Raw genomic sequence first — 18951 nt, 5'->3', positions numbered from 1 at the left:
TAAATTGGACCAACCACGTCAGAATGCATGACGCAGTGCTCATTACAGCAACAGCAATAACAACAAAGACTTACATGAATGAAAGACTATCCACGGCATGTCATGGATTTGATACCCTTATCTCTGCAATTTTCGGCAGCTAAATGATAAAGTCGTTAGGTTTTGGGCTAATTTGTTAAGGATACAAAAAAAAACAATACAATAATCAAAATCTGTGTGATTAGTTAAGATAAGTCAAGAAACAACAATGTATTTCATACTTAAGTGGCTACTATATGATATAGTTATCCAATCCGGCCGGTTCCGACATATATACTGTCTGCAGCCATATGATGAACCTATCCCAAGATTTTTCATATATACGTAGAGATTCTGTTACACATTTCATGACTTAATAAGTATACCCTCTTCAAGGGTATAAAAAGGAACACACACCAGCGTCGGCTATTGCAGGCTGATGATGCCTGATGACACCCCTTGCTTCCGTCCCATTCTTATCCCCATCCACATCCCCATCCCTGTCCTCATTCCCATGCCCATCCCCATCCGTGGCGCACTTCAAAAACTTAACCGTTAGGCATATGCGTGATTATCTCGTACTCTCTGAGCTACTGTCCGACAACGACAACGGCAACGGCAACGACACCGACAATGGCAACCCCCTCGGTTGAAGCAACAGCCCTTCAACAATTGCGCGCTGACCCAGTTACCCGGCAACAAAGGCGGAAGCAAAGGAAACATGCTGAAAGACCCGAGACATAGCACAAATACACACTCACACACACACACACACAGAAAGTGGCGGAGAAAGTACGAGGGATAGAGAATAAAAAGGCACATGTCATCATAGAAATCAGTGAGCGCTGGGCAAAAGCAACTGAAAGTGCCGTTGGCAATGGAGCTTATGAAAAATATAGAAGGCAAAAAGGCGCTTGGAAAATTCATTAAAATGAATCCACGGCGAGATGGGTTGTAAAGGGGGCGTAACAATGGACAATGGTCCAGTTGGGTCTTGGGAGCTTATCGGCCTGTGCCATATGTGCGCACACGCGTCACAGAAGGACACACAGTTCATAATCAAATATTTAGCATACTTTTTAGCCGAGCTACTGCATATTACAATACCATTTCCGGTCAGCTTGGCAGCAGACAGTTGCAACCCAGTTGCTTAACCCACACCCACACCCCCAACCCCTTTCCCTACTCCATACAAAAAGGTTGTGAACCGTGTAATGCAATGAGCCGCAGAGGAAAATCCCCAATGAATGTTAGTTGTCCGGCACTTGGGAGCGTTAATGTGCCATAACGAATGCATTAGAGACTTTTCCGATGTAAGCGTTGCCAGGGGAGGCCATTTTAATATTTAATTACCACACTCACACACATACAGGAAGAGTGAGAGAGAGAGAGAGAGAGAGAGAGGGGCAGAGAGAAAAGATGGCTGCTTTGGATGCATAGTCCAAAACACTATGGGGAGTTTTTACATTTTTCAGTCATTAATTAAGGCTTTCTGTTGCAGTGTTTATATTTTTATTATTGTACTAAATTCACTTTGAGTGTTACTAACACTGTTGCAAAATATTTTATCATATAACTTCCATATGAAAATTCGAGCTATTGTATGGAAAACTAATTTGCTTTCCAAAATATCGAGTCACAACTTAGCAGTTAATACTATCAAGATATAATCAACAAACAAATTGTTTCTCTTTTTGACATTTTTAATATTAACATTCTAATAACAGCTTGAGGCTTTTCATCTTTTCGTTTATATTAAAAATTCGTTAATTTGCCTAGTTGTCAAGAATGTATGATTGCCTGTAAAATGGGCAGTTTCTCCATTGTGCAAAGGGTTGCCCAATAAAACGAAGCCTCAAAAAGGATGCTACAAATTTCGAGCTGAGCTTCTGCCATATGGAGAAAACATATGTTCTTGCCTCCATAGTCGTATAACAATGCACGGCAACAGCTTCCACTGATATCATTACTCAACCAACAAGCCACAAAAACACACACACACACACGCACACACACACAGCCATAGACACGCGTACACACGCATACATATAGAGGAGCACGTGAAGTCATGCAAGTTTCCGTTTTGTTGAGCTGTGCGTGCCGTGTTCGTTTTTTGTCTGTGTTTTGCGCGTTTTCTCTTAGTCCTTTTCTTTCTCCTTCTCTCACGTTGTTTTATTCTCTTTCGACCTCTCTCTTTCATTCTCTCTCTCTATCTCGCTGTCTCTCTGTGATATTATCAAGTGAAGTGCTTTTGCGGTTTTTGCCATTGCCATTGCTTTGTCTATCGCGCACACGCCTCCCCCTTCTCCAGCGAGGTGGCTGATGTATTGTGTGTGTGTGTGTGTGTGTGTGTGTGCATGCGTTTTGGCTTTGTTATTATTACTATTACCACATGTTGTTTTTGTATTTAAGCTAATTCTTTTATGTACATAAAACGTGCAGCCACATAAAAATAAAAACCAAACAGCAAACAACAAACGACAAACGACAAAACGACAAATAACAAAAGCAGAGCCAAAGCAAATGCAAAAGCAGAGCAGAGAGCGCTGCATGATAAGCCAAGTGGCGAATTCAAGCGTAGTCAGCATTGATAGCAACCACTCGCACCACCCGCACCACCCACTCTAGCCATGATAACGGTATAAAGGTGCCTACTTCACACAAAATTACCCTTTTCAATTTGCCGCCATGATGCCAGAGAGACTATGGTTGTTCCTTTCCCCTTCTCCGCTCGGTTTTCCCCTCTTGTGAGCTCGTTTATTGACTTTTTGTCATTGCCGCTAATGCATAGCAGTAGCCAACAACAGGCAAACACACACACAATCACATAGACACACACACACACATACACACCCACACACAGTCAGCATCAGAAGCAGCTTTATTTTTATGGCTCGCATTACGTTTAATGTTTGGCTTAACTTAGTTACTCTCGATCTGGCTTTGACTACGTCTCCTTTTCTGTCTCCGTCTTCATCTCTAACTGTGTGTCTGTGGCATTGTTGCCACACTGAGTGCGGTAATTAAGTGTCACAAGTAATTACAATACACTTATGCATGTGCTGCATGCAACATGGCTTTGTAATTAGAGTTTAGCGCCAACACTCGACAGAAATAAAAGTCGAAAGGCAGAAACAATTGCAACTACTTACTCACTCACTCTCTCTTACTTCTTGGTTAATTTCAATAAATATTCTGTGAGCTTGGCAATTATTTGCCAACAGGTAAAAGCGTTAAAAAAGAAATGTAAAAGGATTTTTGCACAAAAACAAACTTGGCTTAAATCGAAATTTGTGCTATTTGACCACCCAACTATGCGTTAGAAGAGATAAGTAAAGCCATTGCATTTGTTAAGTTTATTTAATTTAGTAAATAAAAAATAAATTAAAAATGAATGTCGAAAACTTGGCTAAGAAAAAAGAAAATGAACATAACAATAATTGTGAATTTCTCCTTCAGCCATTGCAATTTGAAACTAAATTTATAGATATAAGTAAATAAACACATTCAAAATTTATATTGAAAACGTGGCAAACAAAACTCGAAAATTTCTCTCATTAAGTAATTGCAATTTTAAGCTACATTTAATTTAATAAATAAATAAGTAAATAAAGACCCAACAATATTGAAAACTTGACAGAGATCTAAGCTGCTTTTGGGGCATACCGTAAGCAGTAAGTACACTTTGAACTGCCCTCTCACTCTCACGCTATCACTCTATGCCTGTCGCTGTCTCTATCTGTCTCTGTAGCGCATTCGCTTTTGTGTTGTTGACTCCGTAAGCTAAACTAGCGCCAACCGAAGCGTACCTTAACCAAGTTAACCAAATAGAAATGCAAAAGCTCGTTTAAGCACCACTTAAATTTCGCAAATGCAGCAACAACAAAAAAAACAAAAGCAATAAAAATAAAAATAAAAAAAAATGAATAGAGCTCACCTCGGTGATTGTTGCTGTTGCCATAAATAAGTAGAATCGCTGTAATTTACTTAACTTGCGTAAATATTAAATATTTATATTGTTCTCTTCTCTTTTATTTTTCTCTTTTTATGTACCGTAATCGTATATATTTCATCTACTACACACACAACTACAAACTTGCCTACTGAACTCAACTCAACTCAATTCAACTCAACTGAAACATCTTCAACTTCTCTGCTGTGCTGTGCCTCTGCATCATCAACTACAACTACATCTACAACTTCAACTACAACTCCAACTACAACTACAATCACAATCAAATAAATTACATTTAACAACAAAATCGCCAAAATGTGTCTTTTGATGACTGCGATCCTTGATTGTATATCCTTTTCTTGGCCATTATGCAGCGCGGAAGCGACGAACTTTTGAGTCAAGCAGCAGTTATGGCGCCTGCTTCCGACAATAATAATCAGGATCTGGCCACAAAGAAGGCCAAACTGGATTCGAGTACCGTATTGGCCGGCGGAATTGGTAAGTCTTCTTCTCCTACTTCTACTATATTTCACAGCTCACCTGTTCCTATATTTCGCAGTCTCTCTCTGTTTCCTATACTATATCTACTTTATCTATGGCTCCTCCTTTCGGCCTGTATGTTTGCTGGCTGTATTGTGGGTATTTAAGCCCATTTTATTGCACATTTGGGCCACAAGACATAAGTGCATTTAGGCAGGCGTGGTTTAGGTCGAATTTGGGCTGCCAAATAACCCTCCAAAGCCTGCTTAAGTTGTGTTCTGGTCAATTGTGGCAGAAGCTTGAGACACTGCCAGACTAACAGACTAACAGACTGACAAACTGCGGCAGACTGGATAAAATAGCAATTCGGGTCTTATGGCCAATTAACCCGCTAATTAGCATGGAAACAAACATTTCGGCGGCACAATATGGAAAAGTCTGCCGCGTTTGCATTATAAGTAGCACGCCGTGAAATTCTAGCACATTAATTAGTCTCACACACACATCCACACACACACACACACACGCTTACGCATAAAGGCCAGCGCAAAGTAATAAAGCTAATCAAAAACCGCTCGCGTCAAAAAAAGAAGCCGAAAGCCAGAAAACCAAACCTGAACCTGAACCACACATTAGGCAAATATTTGACAAGCGGCCGTCGAAAGTCGGAACCGAAAATCAGTCAGCCACAAAATGATTTTAAACACAAGCAAATCGTTGCGCAACATTTTCATATTAAACAGTTGCGAATGCCGTGAATACGTGTACTTAAATCAAACCAGGCCACAAGAGTCGAGGCAAGGCCATAATCGAATTCATTATCATCATCATAATCATCAACAGAGTACGTTTCATAAATGGCTAACAAAGTGAAATGCATTTTAATTTCATTAGAATTGCACTTGCCCTCTGTATAAGTGTGTGTGCGTGTGTGTCTGTGTGTGTTGAAAATTAATATGCTTTTGGCTTTTCCAATTAGCAGTCATTATAAGCGTGTCGATGCTTTCAAAATGGATGTAATTAACTACATGTGATGATTGAATTGAAAGAAAGAAACAAGAGTCAGTTAGCAGATAGTTAAAGGATACACTTACTCACACACACACACGCACACACACACCGAAACACACACACTCACACAAAGTGAATGGCAATCGAGAACGAAACGAAAATAAACGCAAAAGCAAAAGCATAATATTTATTTATTACTCTACAAAGGACTTTGCTATTAATTAAAAAGCAACAAGCGCTGACCCCCCCTCCCACACACAGACACACAAACACACGTACACAGTGGCAACATGGGGCAGTTAGTAAATGGAAAAGAGTTGCAGGGGATTCCATTGTCCAATGCTTTGGTCCAGACGCAGACTCAGACGCCCCAGCGGCATTTGAAGACCAATTCATGCATACGAACGCAGAGGCTGGCAATTCGACTGCTTGGAAAGCAATGCCACTTGACACCTGCCGCCTACCTACCTAGCTAAAACACCTGAAACATGCTACCTTCCACCTGCCACGTGGAGCCACATGCCACATGCCAACCTGCGGCCTTTTTAATTTTCCACGCAAAGTTCATGCGCAAACACAAAGCTTGGCAAATTTTTAAAGTCGTGCGAACAGCTTAAAGTTGAATTCGTGGGCCAGACAAAGGGAATTATATAGGAAGGAAACAAGAGAAAGCATTAGTCGAGTGTGACCGACTGTGAGATACTCTGCGCATAGACTCTAAAATGCCTTGACGACAAGTCTCAAAGTTTTCTTCCTATTTCTTAATATCCAAAATAATGGTAAATTAAATTCATAAATGTGATGAAATTTTCAGTGCAATTACGAACTGTCTTTATTCATAGCTCTAGCTCTTAACATCTCTGCGATCTGATCTTTTCTACGAACAGACAGATTGTTGATCAAAAATATATACATTTTATATCAACTGATATTTACACTTGTATAAATTGAATATACCCTCAACACAGGGTATACAAAATCCAATGAATTCATTTCTCTCTGCGTGTACTTGTGTGTGTGAGACGACCACTTAAAGCTGACGCACAAAAGCAAAAATACGTTGCTGATGCCGAAAATAATAACAAAAGAAATTGCTAAATAAATGTGTAAGGACACTTTTATTGCATTGCAAACGCCACAACAAAAGTAACAACAACAAAAGTAACAGCAACAAAAGCAACAATAAGCATTGTGTGGCCAGTCTTAGATAAACACACGCAGCAGAGATACAGAGACCTCTCCCTCGAGAGAGAAAGAGACAGAGATGGACAGAGACTGACAAGAATGCCAAAATTTTTTTATTTTTTTCGTGTTGTTGTTGATGCTTCTTGTGGCTTGTGGCACGCACCACTTGCCACCAGTATCGCAACGTATCGACTTGTCCAACGTTCCACATCCATTGGCGTTGTCAATTGTATTTGCTGTGCCTCAAAAACCAATACACTGGACGCAACGTTTCCGTTACATGAGCTTAGCCCAACAAACATGCAACAAATTTTGCACGTAAATGTAATAAAAACACTCGCCTTGCCCCCCACTCCTAAATATATATATATATATTTATATGTATGTATACCACGCCTAGCCACTTCAACTGAGTGTGCCTGCACACTTGAAGTAAGTGGCTACGCTTCGTTCAGCTCATCCCACAATGCAAAACTTATTTCTTATATCACACAAACATACACACATATATATATTTGTATATTTTTTTCTTGGTTAAACATCCGTTTGGTCATGCAATAAATGCTCGCAATTTCTTAGTGGCATTTGATTTATTTTATTTTGATTATTATGCATATTTTATGCAAGCCAAATTAGTCCCCGGGGAGACGGCAACTCCAGACGTCGACTAATTCGATCCACGCAATAGGTAACACCATGCACAACCCCAATGCCAACCCCACTCCAACCCGACTCCAACCCCAACCCCAATCCCAACACAAATCCCAATCTATACCCAAATCCATTCCAAGCGAAGCGTGGCAATGTCGCGTGTTTCTGGTCTGGGAGAGGAGCATGTGTATTGCCATTGTTGTTGTTTGTTGTTTATTGTTACAGCACTAGCGCACACCGCATACACACATACACCCACACTCACACACAGACGCAACACACACAGACACTCATGGCACACTGTTTGTATAGCCCGCCAATATTTGTTTGTTTATTGACCGATTTTGGGGGCAGCTTTTGGTCAACAGCGTGTCAGAGTTCAAGGTGTTAAAACGCAACGTTAAAAAAATATTCAATTATAAAAAGGGAATGCAAGTGGAAGAGATATGGACAAGGAGAATTTATATTGTCTCCGTTTGCCTATAAGAATTCTATCAAATAAAACCTAGAAAACCAAAGATGCCTAAAAAAAGCATATCGGAAAGGCTATAGTCGAGATCCCGACCATAGGATACCCGTTACTTATGCGATTAAGTGGGATAATAGACACTAGATAATAGTAATAGATAACGTTAATCTAGGCGTTCACACGGACGGACAGGCGGACAGACACGCATGGCTATATCGAGTCGGCTGTTGATGCTCATCAAGAATATATATACTTTAAAGGGCCGGAGAGTTCTCCTTCTCCCTGTTACATACATTCCAACGAACACAATATATCATTTTACTTATTCTCAAGAAGCTTGAAGCTTGCTTACTCAAGAAGCTTGAGAATAAATATTAGAAAACCAAAAATCGGAAGAAATTAATAAGAATAGTAAAAAATAAAAATAAAATAAAAAAATCAAAAGTAAAAATAACGAAAACAAAAATATTTGATTAAAAATCCCGCGAATATTAATAAACAAAATTGTTTAGGCTTTTTCATTTGTTCCTACAAATTTTAAATTTTTTTGTTCTTTTTATTTTTAAGTTTTGGCAGTCAGAAAAATTAATTCCACCTTTTGACAACATTAATGGTCTGGACTATTTTTAGTATTCTGAATCCTATTTTTGTTTAAGTTTCCTAGGTTTTGCTTAGTTTTTTTTTTTACTATCAATTTGGCTGTTTACAATTTTATTCTTAGTTTTCTTGTCTTTGTTGCTGTAATCCTTTAAGAAATGTCGAAATTCTTATGAGGTGTCATCACTTACATATTATCAATAAATTGAATCGAACTCAAATCCAAAGGCTCAAACAATCAAACATGCTAAGAAAGACTGAGACTGATAGTCGGGAGCACTTCGAACATTTTTTAATGCCATAACCAATAATCAAAAGGACGACAGCTTTACTCTGCCTGCTGCGAACTGAGTACTGTACGTTCCGTGTCCTGTGTGTCCTTTGTGTCCTGCGTGTCCCACATTGTGCTCTTTGTGTGTCAGCTGAGCGCGTGCCGTCGCCTTGTCTCGAATATCAGGGAGAAGCGAGTGCTTGCACGTCCGTCTGTCCGTCCGTCTGTCCGTCCATCTGTCTGCCGCCTCGCATTGCGTGTAAATATTTTCGCAGTCAATAAAACAATATTGTCATATACATACATATATATATATATATACGTATTTATTTTTTGCCATTGATGTCACATTGTCTGGGTAAATATTGGGACAACACTGCAGCAGACCAGAAATAAAAATCAGGACTTGCACTTGGTCAAACGACAGCAAAAAGGCAACTGTGTGATCATTTATGACTGCCACTATTACAGTGCGTGCGGTTAGTTTACCATGCATTTATTGCCATTAAGTATATTGCTTGACTTTTGGGCCTGCATGAGGTTATACGTATGTATTTGTGTAAGTTTACTCAATTAAGTATACGAACCGTTGGCCTGCTTCATTTCATAGCATACTTATAAGCGCAGCTGCCAAACAAAAGTGCATAATTCTCAATGTACAAATGAAGTGGAAAAGTTATGCAAAGCATTTGCCGTCTCCCTCTCTCTCTCTCCCCCTATCTCTGTGGCTCTCAGTGTAATTTATACAATTGATATACCTCATAAAACTCGAGTAGTTGCCATCGTCGCAGTCTAAGACTCCAGCTGCCATACGCCACTTGAGTGCACACACAGGACATGGCAACTGCAACTGCATTCTCTCTCTCTCTCTTCCTATTTTTTTTATCTCTCCGTCTCTCTTACTCAGGCACGTCACAGTCTCGCTTGAAGAAAAAAACTACTCTCGTAATTGAAATGCAATTAAAATTTGTAAACGTCGTCAGCATCAACGTTCTTCCAGTCTGCGTGCGTTGACTTATCGCATACGTATCTCTCACTACCCCTCTCTCTCTGACTCTCTTCCTCTCTTTATTTTGTCTCTCTCTCCATCTCTGTCTATCGCATTGCCAAGCCTCCCTTAGACTTGTGTCTATGTGCTGACAAATTTTTAATGAATTACATTACTTGCGGGTGTTAGACTCTCGGGCCTTGGCTCAAAAAAAAAAAAAAAAAAAAAGAGAAAAATGTAGAAGAAGGAAAATCGTTATTTTCAATTATGGCCTGAAAACAGAAAAAGGAAATCCAAACATGTCTGCAGGCGGTTCAGTTTCAGTTATTCAAAACTTGCGCTATGATTGATTATGCTCACAGACAGATGTTTAAATTAAAGACAAAGCGCTCAGCAAAGTAAATATCATTAAGTCCTAACGCACACACACACACACCTACACACACACAGAGAAAGCGCTGGGCAGCAATTTAAAATTTATGATGTGTGAGCTTGTAAAAACCTAATTTACTGTCGCATAATTAAAGGCAATGTGTTCGTTTATTCAAATATGCCAATGCCTACGCCCAAAACAAACACACACGCACATACACACACACATTGTCGCCACGCCCACATTAAATCATTAAATGTTGCCACATAAGCACAAATTTAATTGTTATTAACAATCAGCACTTTTTTTTATTCTCTCACTCCCTTCAACTGAATATGAGAAAGGTGCGAAAGGGTTGGGATGGGGATGTGGTGCGTTATGTTGTGTTGTGGTAGTGCGGTGGTGTAGCTACTTGTATTGGACGAACATTGTGCGATTTATCGTGTATTTTTCGTGGCTTTGTTCCAACTGTTGACGCTCGATGTTGCTTTTCCATTCATTTTCATTTACCTTTTACGTTTGTTTCGGTTTTTTGTGTTTGCTTTATGAATTTAAATTGTCATTAATTAACTTCATGGACATGTTGTGCATCGGTTTGGGATCGAATGGCCAAAAGGAATACACAGCGTTCAAATTATTACACATACGCCGCATTGTCCGCATATGGACATGTACATGCCGAACTGTTGCTGACCATCCATTATTTTCCTACGGGCCACGTCCACGCTTGCACTGACCCCCAACTCAATTACAGTTTGTAAACTTTTCAATTAGCCATAAATAGTTTATGTATATTATTTTCATGCAATTCATCGAAGGCCTCGACATGACGCTGCATATGTGTATGGACTTAATTGAAAAGTGCCGCCGCCGACGCACCGCCCCTTGCCCCGCCCACCTCTTCAATCGGTGTGGCGTGAGTGTCATTAATACAGTTAAACTTTAGTCGCGCCTCTGTTGCAGCTCATTTTAACGGGCAACAGTGCGTATGATTGCTATTTATATCCATGTTCCATTGACAGGCGACACGCAACAAGCATCATTATCGAATGCAAATTTCATGTCCTCACACTATTTTCTTCTTTTTTTTTGTTCTTTTTTTTGCTGTGCTTGCCATTTAATACATTTGTCCTACATACTTTTGGTAAGGACTCCAATTTTTATTGTCACTATCGGATGGTTTTATCTTCAACATTAATTGTCTGTATTAAAATTGCAAATCTCCAAAGTTTTGGGAAAATATTCGGTTGAAAAAAATAATGTTCTCTATTGATTTAAATAATAAATTATACAAAACTAAATCTTATCTTTCTATGCATTTGTATTTATCTCTAGATAATTGTATTTCAAGAAGTATAAATTCGTTAAAGTGGCTAATGAAATGTATAAAAGTCTGTAGCTTCAACAAAATCAGCCGCAGGACATAGGCAACAGTCGGATTGCCTCACTGAGCAATCCCAATAGTTTTTTTTTTCCTTCTCTTTTATTTTATTTTTTTTTGTGATGCTTCAGTTTGAACTGCAGCTGCATGCTTCAGGGGCTTGTTGGCTGTGTTTCCGGCCGTCGTTGACTCGTCGCCATCTTCCTTTTCAATTATACCCCGGCTTGGCTGCAGGTCAGGTGGGTGGATGGTCTGGGGATGGGTGGCAGAGCCCGAGGCAGAATCGTTCTGTTGTCGATTTGCTCATTGTACTGACGTTTTTCTTTTCACACCATCAGGCAGCGTTTGTTGCGATTTGTTACAAATCTAGCAGAGGAATGCAATAACGACAACAAAAACAGCAACCAGAACAACCCATCGTAGTTACGATTGCCAACTGAAAACAAACCGAAATTGAGTTGTTGATGGTGTACGTCAAAAAATCCACTTTTTTCCCCCTAAAATACATGTTTCATTTTTTGTTTTATCCGCCTTCTTTTTTTTTTTTTTTATTATATCTTTTTTGCGTTATTTCGTTTTGCTGCTCGTTGACAACGTCATCATGCATGATAGATAGTTTTACGTATTTTCGCTGCTGTCGTTTTTTCCGGCAGCTGCCCAACGGCACTTGATTTGTTGTTTGTCTTTTGCAACACGTTTCCGCCGCTCTACACTTTTATTTAGTTTTCCTTATACCCGTACCCAGAAGAGATAGAATTTATACTAAATATTTTGGAATGTTTGAAACATACCTCGACCTAAACAAATAAACGAATAGTTAACTTATGTTTTGATTACATATATTCGTGTATCAAATGGTTGTAAACAATTTTATTTAAGTGTTCCCTATACTAATAATACAAAATTTGATTCTCAAATAAAACCAGCGTTGTGTTAGCTAAAATTAAGAATTTTTTGTTAATAAAGCTAAGCGTTAAATAAAATATACCTGGTATATTTAAGTCGAATATTTATTTTTTATTGGTTGGCACAATTTTATTTCTAGTTATTTATGGACACTGAAGACAGCGACAGAAAGAGAGGGAAGGGAAACAAATAAGAGGGAGTGCGAGCATCAGCCGGCACTTGGTCATTGATTTTTAATAAATTTGTGAACTGCCAAAAGGTTGAGGGAAAGGCCAAAATACTCGTACTGTGCACTTTGCCTGCCGCTGCTTGCATAATTTCGTTTCAACTTCATTTCCGTTTCGAACTAATCAAAAAGTGTAATTTCCGATTAGTTGTATTCAGCATCGAGTGCGCCACTTTGACCTGACCTGACCGGCAACTGCAGTCGAGCCGAGTCGATTTGTGCCGAGTCCAGTCCCGTCAAGACTGGGCCGAGCCTCTCTCAAAGTTGATGCGAGCATTGCCTCAAGTTGGCCTACTATTTTTTCTCATTTTTCATTATATTTCGCATTGTTATAAATCGGGACATTGACCCATGCTCATGCAGGTTGGTCGGCAAGTTAAAGTTGCGGTTAGTTGAACAGCAGGAACAACAGGAACTGTGTCGGAAGCATAACGGAGAGGGACGAGAGACGAGGGACGAGTGACTCCATTGACCCTTTATATGGGTGTTGTAAGTTATTAAGGACTAGTGAAAGCGGTTAACAGTTACGATATGTGCCATCCGATATGTTTATAAAGGAAATGAAGGTAGATGAATCAAATGAATATAGCAAACTATTGACAACATGTGGTTAGGATACTGCCTAACATGAGAGGAAGGTTCTAACGATGTTAAAAATCTGCTTAGCTTACAGAGCAAACACAGCACTTCAGAGAAATATATTATTTAAGCGGGATTTGTAGAAAAGGAGGCGGTAGGGAAATCAAATTTGATTTGTATGCAGCCACATTGAATTTCAAAATGAATTCCATTCCACTTTCAACTGAAGCACAATTAAAGTGGACACTGCATGTGATACAGTGCGAATTCCATTGGCAACACCTGCCATTTTGGTCATTTTGGCCATTTCGACCATTGGCATTGTCGTGGGCTATCTTTTGCCATATGCTTTTTGCTTGTTTAGCAACTGCGGTAAATACATACTACAAATACGAGCAAACACATTCACAGAAAAAAACATGCTGTGCTGCAACGGCAACGGCTGCAGCAGCATTTCATTTGCATATGAGGCAGCATGAAAAACAGATAGACAGAGATAGAGAACATGCCACAAAAAACAAACGGTGCACATTAACAGGTGTTGACTAAGCGGCAGCTAGACAAGCAACGTTAGCAGCCTAACTGTCTTTACACCCCTCGTGGTTTCAGTTTGCAGTAACAATATACACGTACATATATATTTTTTCAACTGTTCATTGTTGTTTTTAGTGTTGTTATAAAGCATGTGGCATGCTGGCAAATTTGTTCGCTTGTTGTATGTTTATAAAAATTTAAGGCACTTTGGACAGATGCAACGGGGTCGCAGCTGAATCCCTAAAAAGGCTCGGTCCAGGCAGTGCTAAAAACAACAACAACAACAACGAGAACAACAACGAGAACAGAAACAAAGAGCAGCAGCCTAAAATCCCATTTGTGCGGCCTGCTGCAAATGCAACTCAACAACGTAGCCACTTTATTTATGCAAAAATAACAAACACCAAAAGCACAACAACACAACAAAGCCTGGCAACACCAACACAAAAAAAAAGAACAACAACTGTTGTGTATGTGTGTGTCTGTTGTGTGTTTGTTGTTGCTTGAACCTGGCCGTAACGGACATTGTCGCCGTGTGGATTATTCACAGTCGTTGCAAGTGCTGGCAATGAATGAATTTATGCGCTAGGCTTTTGCCACGCCCCCATAGCGCCACCTAGCGACAAAACCCCGACAGTGTCGTCCATTGCCGTACGCTTAACTGTGCAAAATGTATACAAATGCCGCAAGGTTTGCCATGTTATCATCAGGTTCGTTGTGATTTGCTCAAGAGTGAGACAGAAAAGGAGAGAGAGACAAAGAGAGAGAGAGAGAGAGAGGCGAAAACAAAAAGTGTACAAATTAAGCGACGCACGGAAGCGGAAATGCAGACAACGCGAACGACGCCATTGCCATTAAACGAACAGACGCCATTTGCGATGGCAGCTGTTAATATTTTAAGCGGCTTATTAATTAGTTAAACCATCTCACCTATACCTTACTCTATACTCTTTCCCGTAGCTATACATACTCATGATTTATTTTTACTATTTTCTCTTTATAGCCAAGGCCTCAAAAGTCATTCACTTGCGCAACATTCCAAACGAATCTGGGGAATCGGACGTAGTTGCACTTGGAATACCATTTGGACGTGTCACCAATGTCCTCGTGCTGAAGGGCAAGAATCAAGCATTTATCGAAATGGCCGACGAGATATCCGCCACATCGATGGTATCCTGTTATACAGTGAACCCTCCACAGATGCGCGGTCGCATGGTCTATGTTCAGTTCTCCAATCATCGCGAGCTCAAGACGGATCAAAGTCATAATGTAAGTGTAATTGTAATATCGTCTTTAAAAAAAAAGTAAAGCAAACTAAATATGAATAACTTAAGCTAGCTCAGCTCGATCTATCTGTATCTATTTCAATGTATAAGTATCTTAATCTGTCTGTCTTAAGTGTTATTAATGTGGCAATTAAGTTTCGGTCAGAGGCAAACAACGATTTATATGCAAATGCCGTCTCGTTATTATGTGGGTCGCTTTTCTCTCTGATTAATTACAATCTCAGAGCGGCAACTTAATTCCCCACACACACACACTCACATACACACACACACACACCCACACACTCATACACATGTGATGTTGGCCATTCATAAATACTAGGGATATTTGTCAGTGACGGTCCAAACCAATTTCTAATTTTAATTTCGTAAGCCACAAAGTCAGTGGCAAAGTTTAAAAAGCTTTCAAATAAATACACAAGCCTCTCTCACACAGACATATAGATACAGATACAAAGCCATCACTACATAGATAGATACATGAATGACAAAAGCAGTGAAATGCATAGTTTTTGGGGTTTTGTGGTGAACACACAAACGTACAAATGAAAACCACAAGGCTTCCAGCCACATACAAGGATTCACAAGCAGGCAAACGAGCGGACGGACGGACGGACGGACGAACGGACAGATGAAGGGGACAGCTGCTTAGCACAAAGTCAAAAGCATATTTTGATTACTTAAATGAAAACAACAGCAACAACAACAACAACAGCAACAAAGTGCGCAACGTTGTTGTTGATGAAAACCCCGAAACCGACGTTGTCACCTACACTTGTATATGCGTGTGGCTGTGTGAGTGCGTTTGTGTGTGTGTGTGTGCCACCTGATGTCATAGAATACCTTTGCGCCTCTACCTTGTAACCCCAAACTGACCCCTAACAAAACTACTTAAAAAGAGATCGTCAGTTGTCATCGTCGTTGTTGTTGGCGTTGTTGTTGTTGTTGTCCTTGTTGTTGTGCTGCTGCAGAGACCCAAAACCGAAACCAAACAAAAAAAACTAGTAGGAAAATAAACATTTAGGCAAATTCGACTGTGGGAGACCCTGTACTTATTCTTTAAAAATAAGAAAATTTAAAACGAAACTGAAAATAAAATTGAAAGCTTAGTTAATTGATATCCAATCTTGATAGCTAATTACAACTTTTTGCATTCAGTAGAAAATTCAGCAATAATACTGATACAATATATTTTGATAGCAACGCAGTTGAGAAAGTCAAAATTAAAAAGTAAACTTAAAATGCTTTTGTCATACAAGAAACTAAATACAAAGTTTAATGTCATAAGATCTAATAGACTCAGAGTCTTTTGGATGACACAATCAAAACATAATACAAATTTTAAATAAATCTAATTTAATGGGAGATATTATAACAGCGAGATTGGTTAATTAATGCTTTATATTATATCAGAATTATGAAATAAATATACAACACAGTTAAAAGTGGGTAAAAAAAGCTATGGGCCAATGTATAATCTAAATCACATTGTAGACCCTTTGTACTGTTTTAAATACAGGGTCTGAAAAAAAACTAGAAATGAAAAAGGTTAAGAGGCTGCAGCAACAGTAGGCGTACCTATGACTTGGATGACACAGCAACAACAACAACAACAACAACTACACTGAGGAGGGGGAGCAGCAACGCAGCAGCGACGGTGGCAACAACGACAGGCCAAACAATACAGTTACATTTCACTGATTACCTTTTGGCTGTGCGTCTTCCGTGCGCGGGTGTGGCCAGAGATTTCTCTTGTTAACTACTAATCCTGGTAAAAGGCCTTGTTGTTGCCCCCCTGTACCCTGTACCCTGTTCCGTGTTCCCTGTCAACTCCCAAACCTCAATGACAACGCAGACGAGTGGAAAAGTCAACGGTGTTGTGTCTCTGCTTTTGCTCTTGCTGCTGCTCTTGTGGAAAATCTCTTAAAATGCATGAGTGTGTGTAGTGTGTATGGGCTTAATCTTGTGTGTAGAGCTGCTTGACTGTTAGCTGTTACTGTTGCTGTTGCTGTTGCTTTTGTTACTGCCGCCTGGCCAACATATTTATACAATTTCTTATTTCATTCAGTTTTTGTTGCTATTTCTGCTGTTTCGCTGTCCTCTTGCCCATTGTCAACACACACACACACACGTAAACACTCACATCTATTTCAATGTGTCCCGTTTTTTGTTTTTGTTTTGCCTCGTTGTGTTACTGCTGTTTGGCCTCGCATTCTAACAACTGTCTTCATTGGCTTTTGTATGGCAACGTCTTCGTTGTCGTTGTCTCCACCTGGCGTCAACATTGCGCTGATTGCTCTCAACATCTTCACGTTGCAGCTGCAACGTGCAAAGTCGCAGATAAGGTGCCCAACGCACTGTTGCTGTTGTCATAGGAAAAAGAAGCTCAAGAAGTCAAAAGTGAAGACAACAATATTCCCGACAGCAACATCACAAGCTGCAGTGACAGCTGTGTTTGAAATATTGTCCAAGTGTAATTCTTCATTCTGCTCTGCTCCATCTTATTGCCTTAAAAGCTGCTTTGGATTATGTAATAGTTTTATTAGCTAAACTTGGGCAGCAGTTGCTTTAAGCTTACGCAGAGATAACTCTACTCTACACAGGTCATTTGGCTTTTGCTCAAATAAGTATGCTTTAAATTGTTCAATATGCGTTGTCCTTAAAAGTTACACACATAGATGGAGGGAGAGGCAGCGGGGAAGACGCAAATCCATTGCACGCCTTAAGGGATTTAACCCCAGAAGCACCTGGAAAGCAAAGCTGCGACGACAACAACGACAACGTCAACGACGACGGCAACAGGAGCAGCAAATCAGCAATACAGGATTTTCAAATCATCTGTTCACACACACACACACACACACACACATGCAGAGACACATATTCGCACACACATTTGCAGATTTCAACGCCTGAGTGATTGCGTCGCATAGAGAAACCAGAAAATAGAAATAAAATAACACAAAAAAACAAAAAAAAAAAAACAGAGAGTAGGAAACAAAAGTAAGCAGGTAAAGAAATAGTAAAGGGGGAGTATGAAAACGTAAACCAAGTGGCAGCATCAGAAATGAAAAACCCTGTAGCATACTTTGCTGCGCTGTGCTCCGTGCTCCACTGACATTTATGTTGGCAATTTGGCAGTCAGGCTGCGTTGCTGCCTCAGTGGATGTGCCACACACACACACACACACACACGCACGCACATGCACACATGCTTCTGTAACAGGATTCTAATATGTCATGTCGGCTGGGACGTCCTTTCACCTATGTATGCCCCTCGGCAACATCAGCAACAGCAACAGTAGCTACACTTCAGGCACTTCAGGCAACAGTTGCTGCGACTATTTTCGTTGATGTCTTGCTCTCGAGCATCTTAGCATCTCCAACTCTCTCCCTCTATCTCTCTCTCTCTCTCTCTTTCTCTCTACTTGTCACACCAGTGATGCCAGAATTTGACAGTCAAACAAAGCGAGAATTAAAGAACAGAAAGTTGTTAAAATTAACCAAAAATGTATATAAATTTGATCAAATAAAATGTAGTGACTTTATTTAACTCAATAAACTTAAAGTAACGATAAACTATTATTGTCATCTACATCAATGGAGTATATTTTTACAGCTAAAAATAAATTGAGCTATTTCGAGCTGTTTAGCTAAACATAAAGATTGTTAAATTTGCCAGCCCATTTTGTAAAATTCAAAACCAAAAATAAGATAACTTTTAACAATTATGAATTTGAAATCAAAGCTATGCTTAATATTGCATTAAATGCGTTTAATAAATTCAAAATTAAATACGGATTTTTAGCTGAAACTTTCTAGCTGTAATTTAAAAAAGGGTTAATTTTACGATTTTATTTTTGTTTATAAAATGTATTAGCAATCGAAAAAAACGCTAGCACTAGCGATAAATAAGCTAAGAAAGCAACACTGTGCCACACGCATGTCACTCGCTTCAGCGGGCAAGGAGCATTCTGGCGTTGAAACGCAGAAATGAAGATAAATGCACTGGAAGTTCACGTGGTTACAAACACAACAAGC

General features: G+C 39.6%; 1 protein-coding gene across 7 annotated transcripts in view; it reads left to right on the top strand.

The window, feature by feature from the left end:
• Window positions 1-18951, top strand: part of LOC117791476 (polypyrimidine tract-binding protein 1) — a 180586-nt gene that overhangs the window by 135860 nt on the left and 25775 nt on the right. For all 7 annotated transcript variants that reach the window (XM_034631250.1, XM_034631244.1, XM_034631249.1 and 4 more), the window contains 2 exons: window positions 4348-4471; window positions 14628-14893. In XM_034631250.1, coding sequence (XP_034487141.1) covers window positions 4348-4471; window positions 14628-14893 — 390 coding nt within the window. The remainder of the gene's footprint in view (window positions 1-4347; window positions 4472-14627; window positions 14894-18951) is intronic.

The sequence above is a fragment of the Drosophila innubila genome (assembly GCF_004354385.1).
Source record: "Drosophila innubila isolate TH190305 chromosome 3R unlocalized genomic scaffold, UK_Dinn_1.0 2_E_3R, whole genome shotgun sequence".
NCBI lineage: Eukaryota > Metazoa > Arthropoda > Insecta > Diptera > Drosophilidae > Drosophila > Drosophila innubila.
Note: the sequence above shows the minus strand (reverse complement) of the source record. Positions and strands in the feature narration are given on the sequence as shown.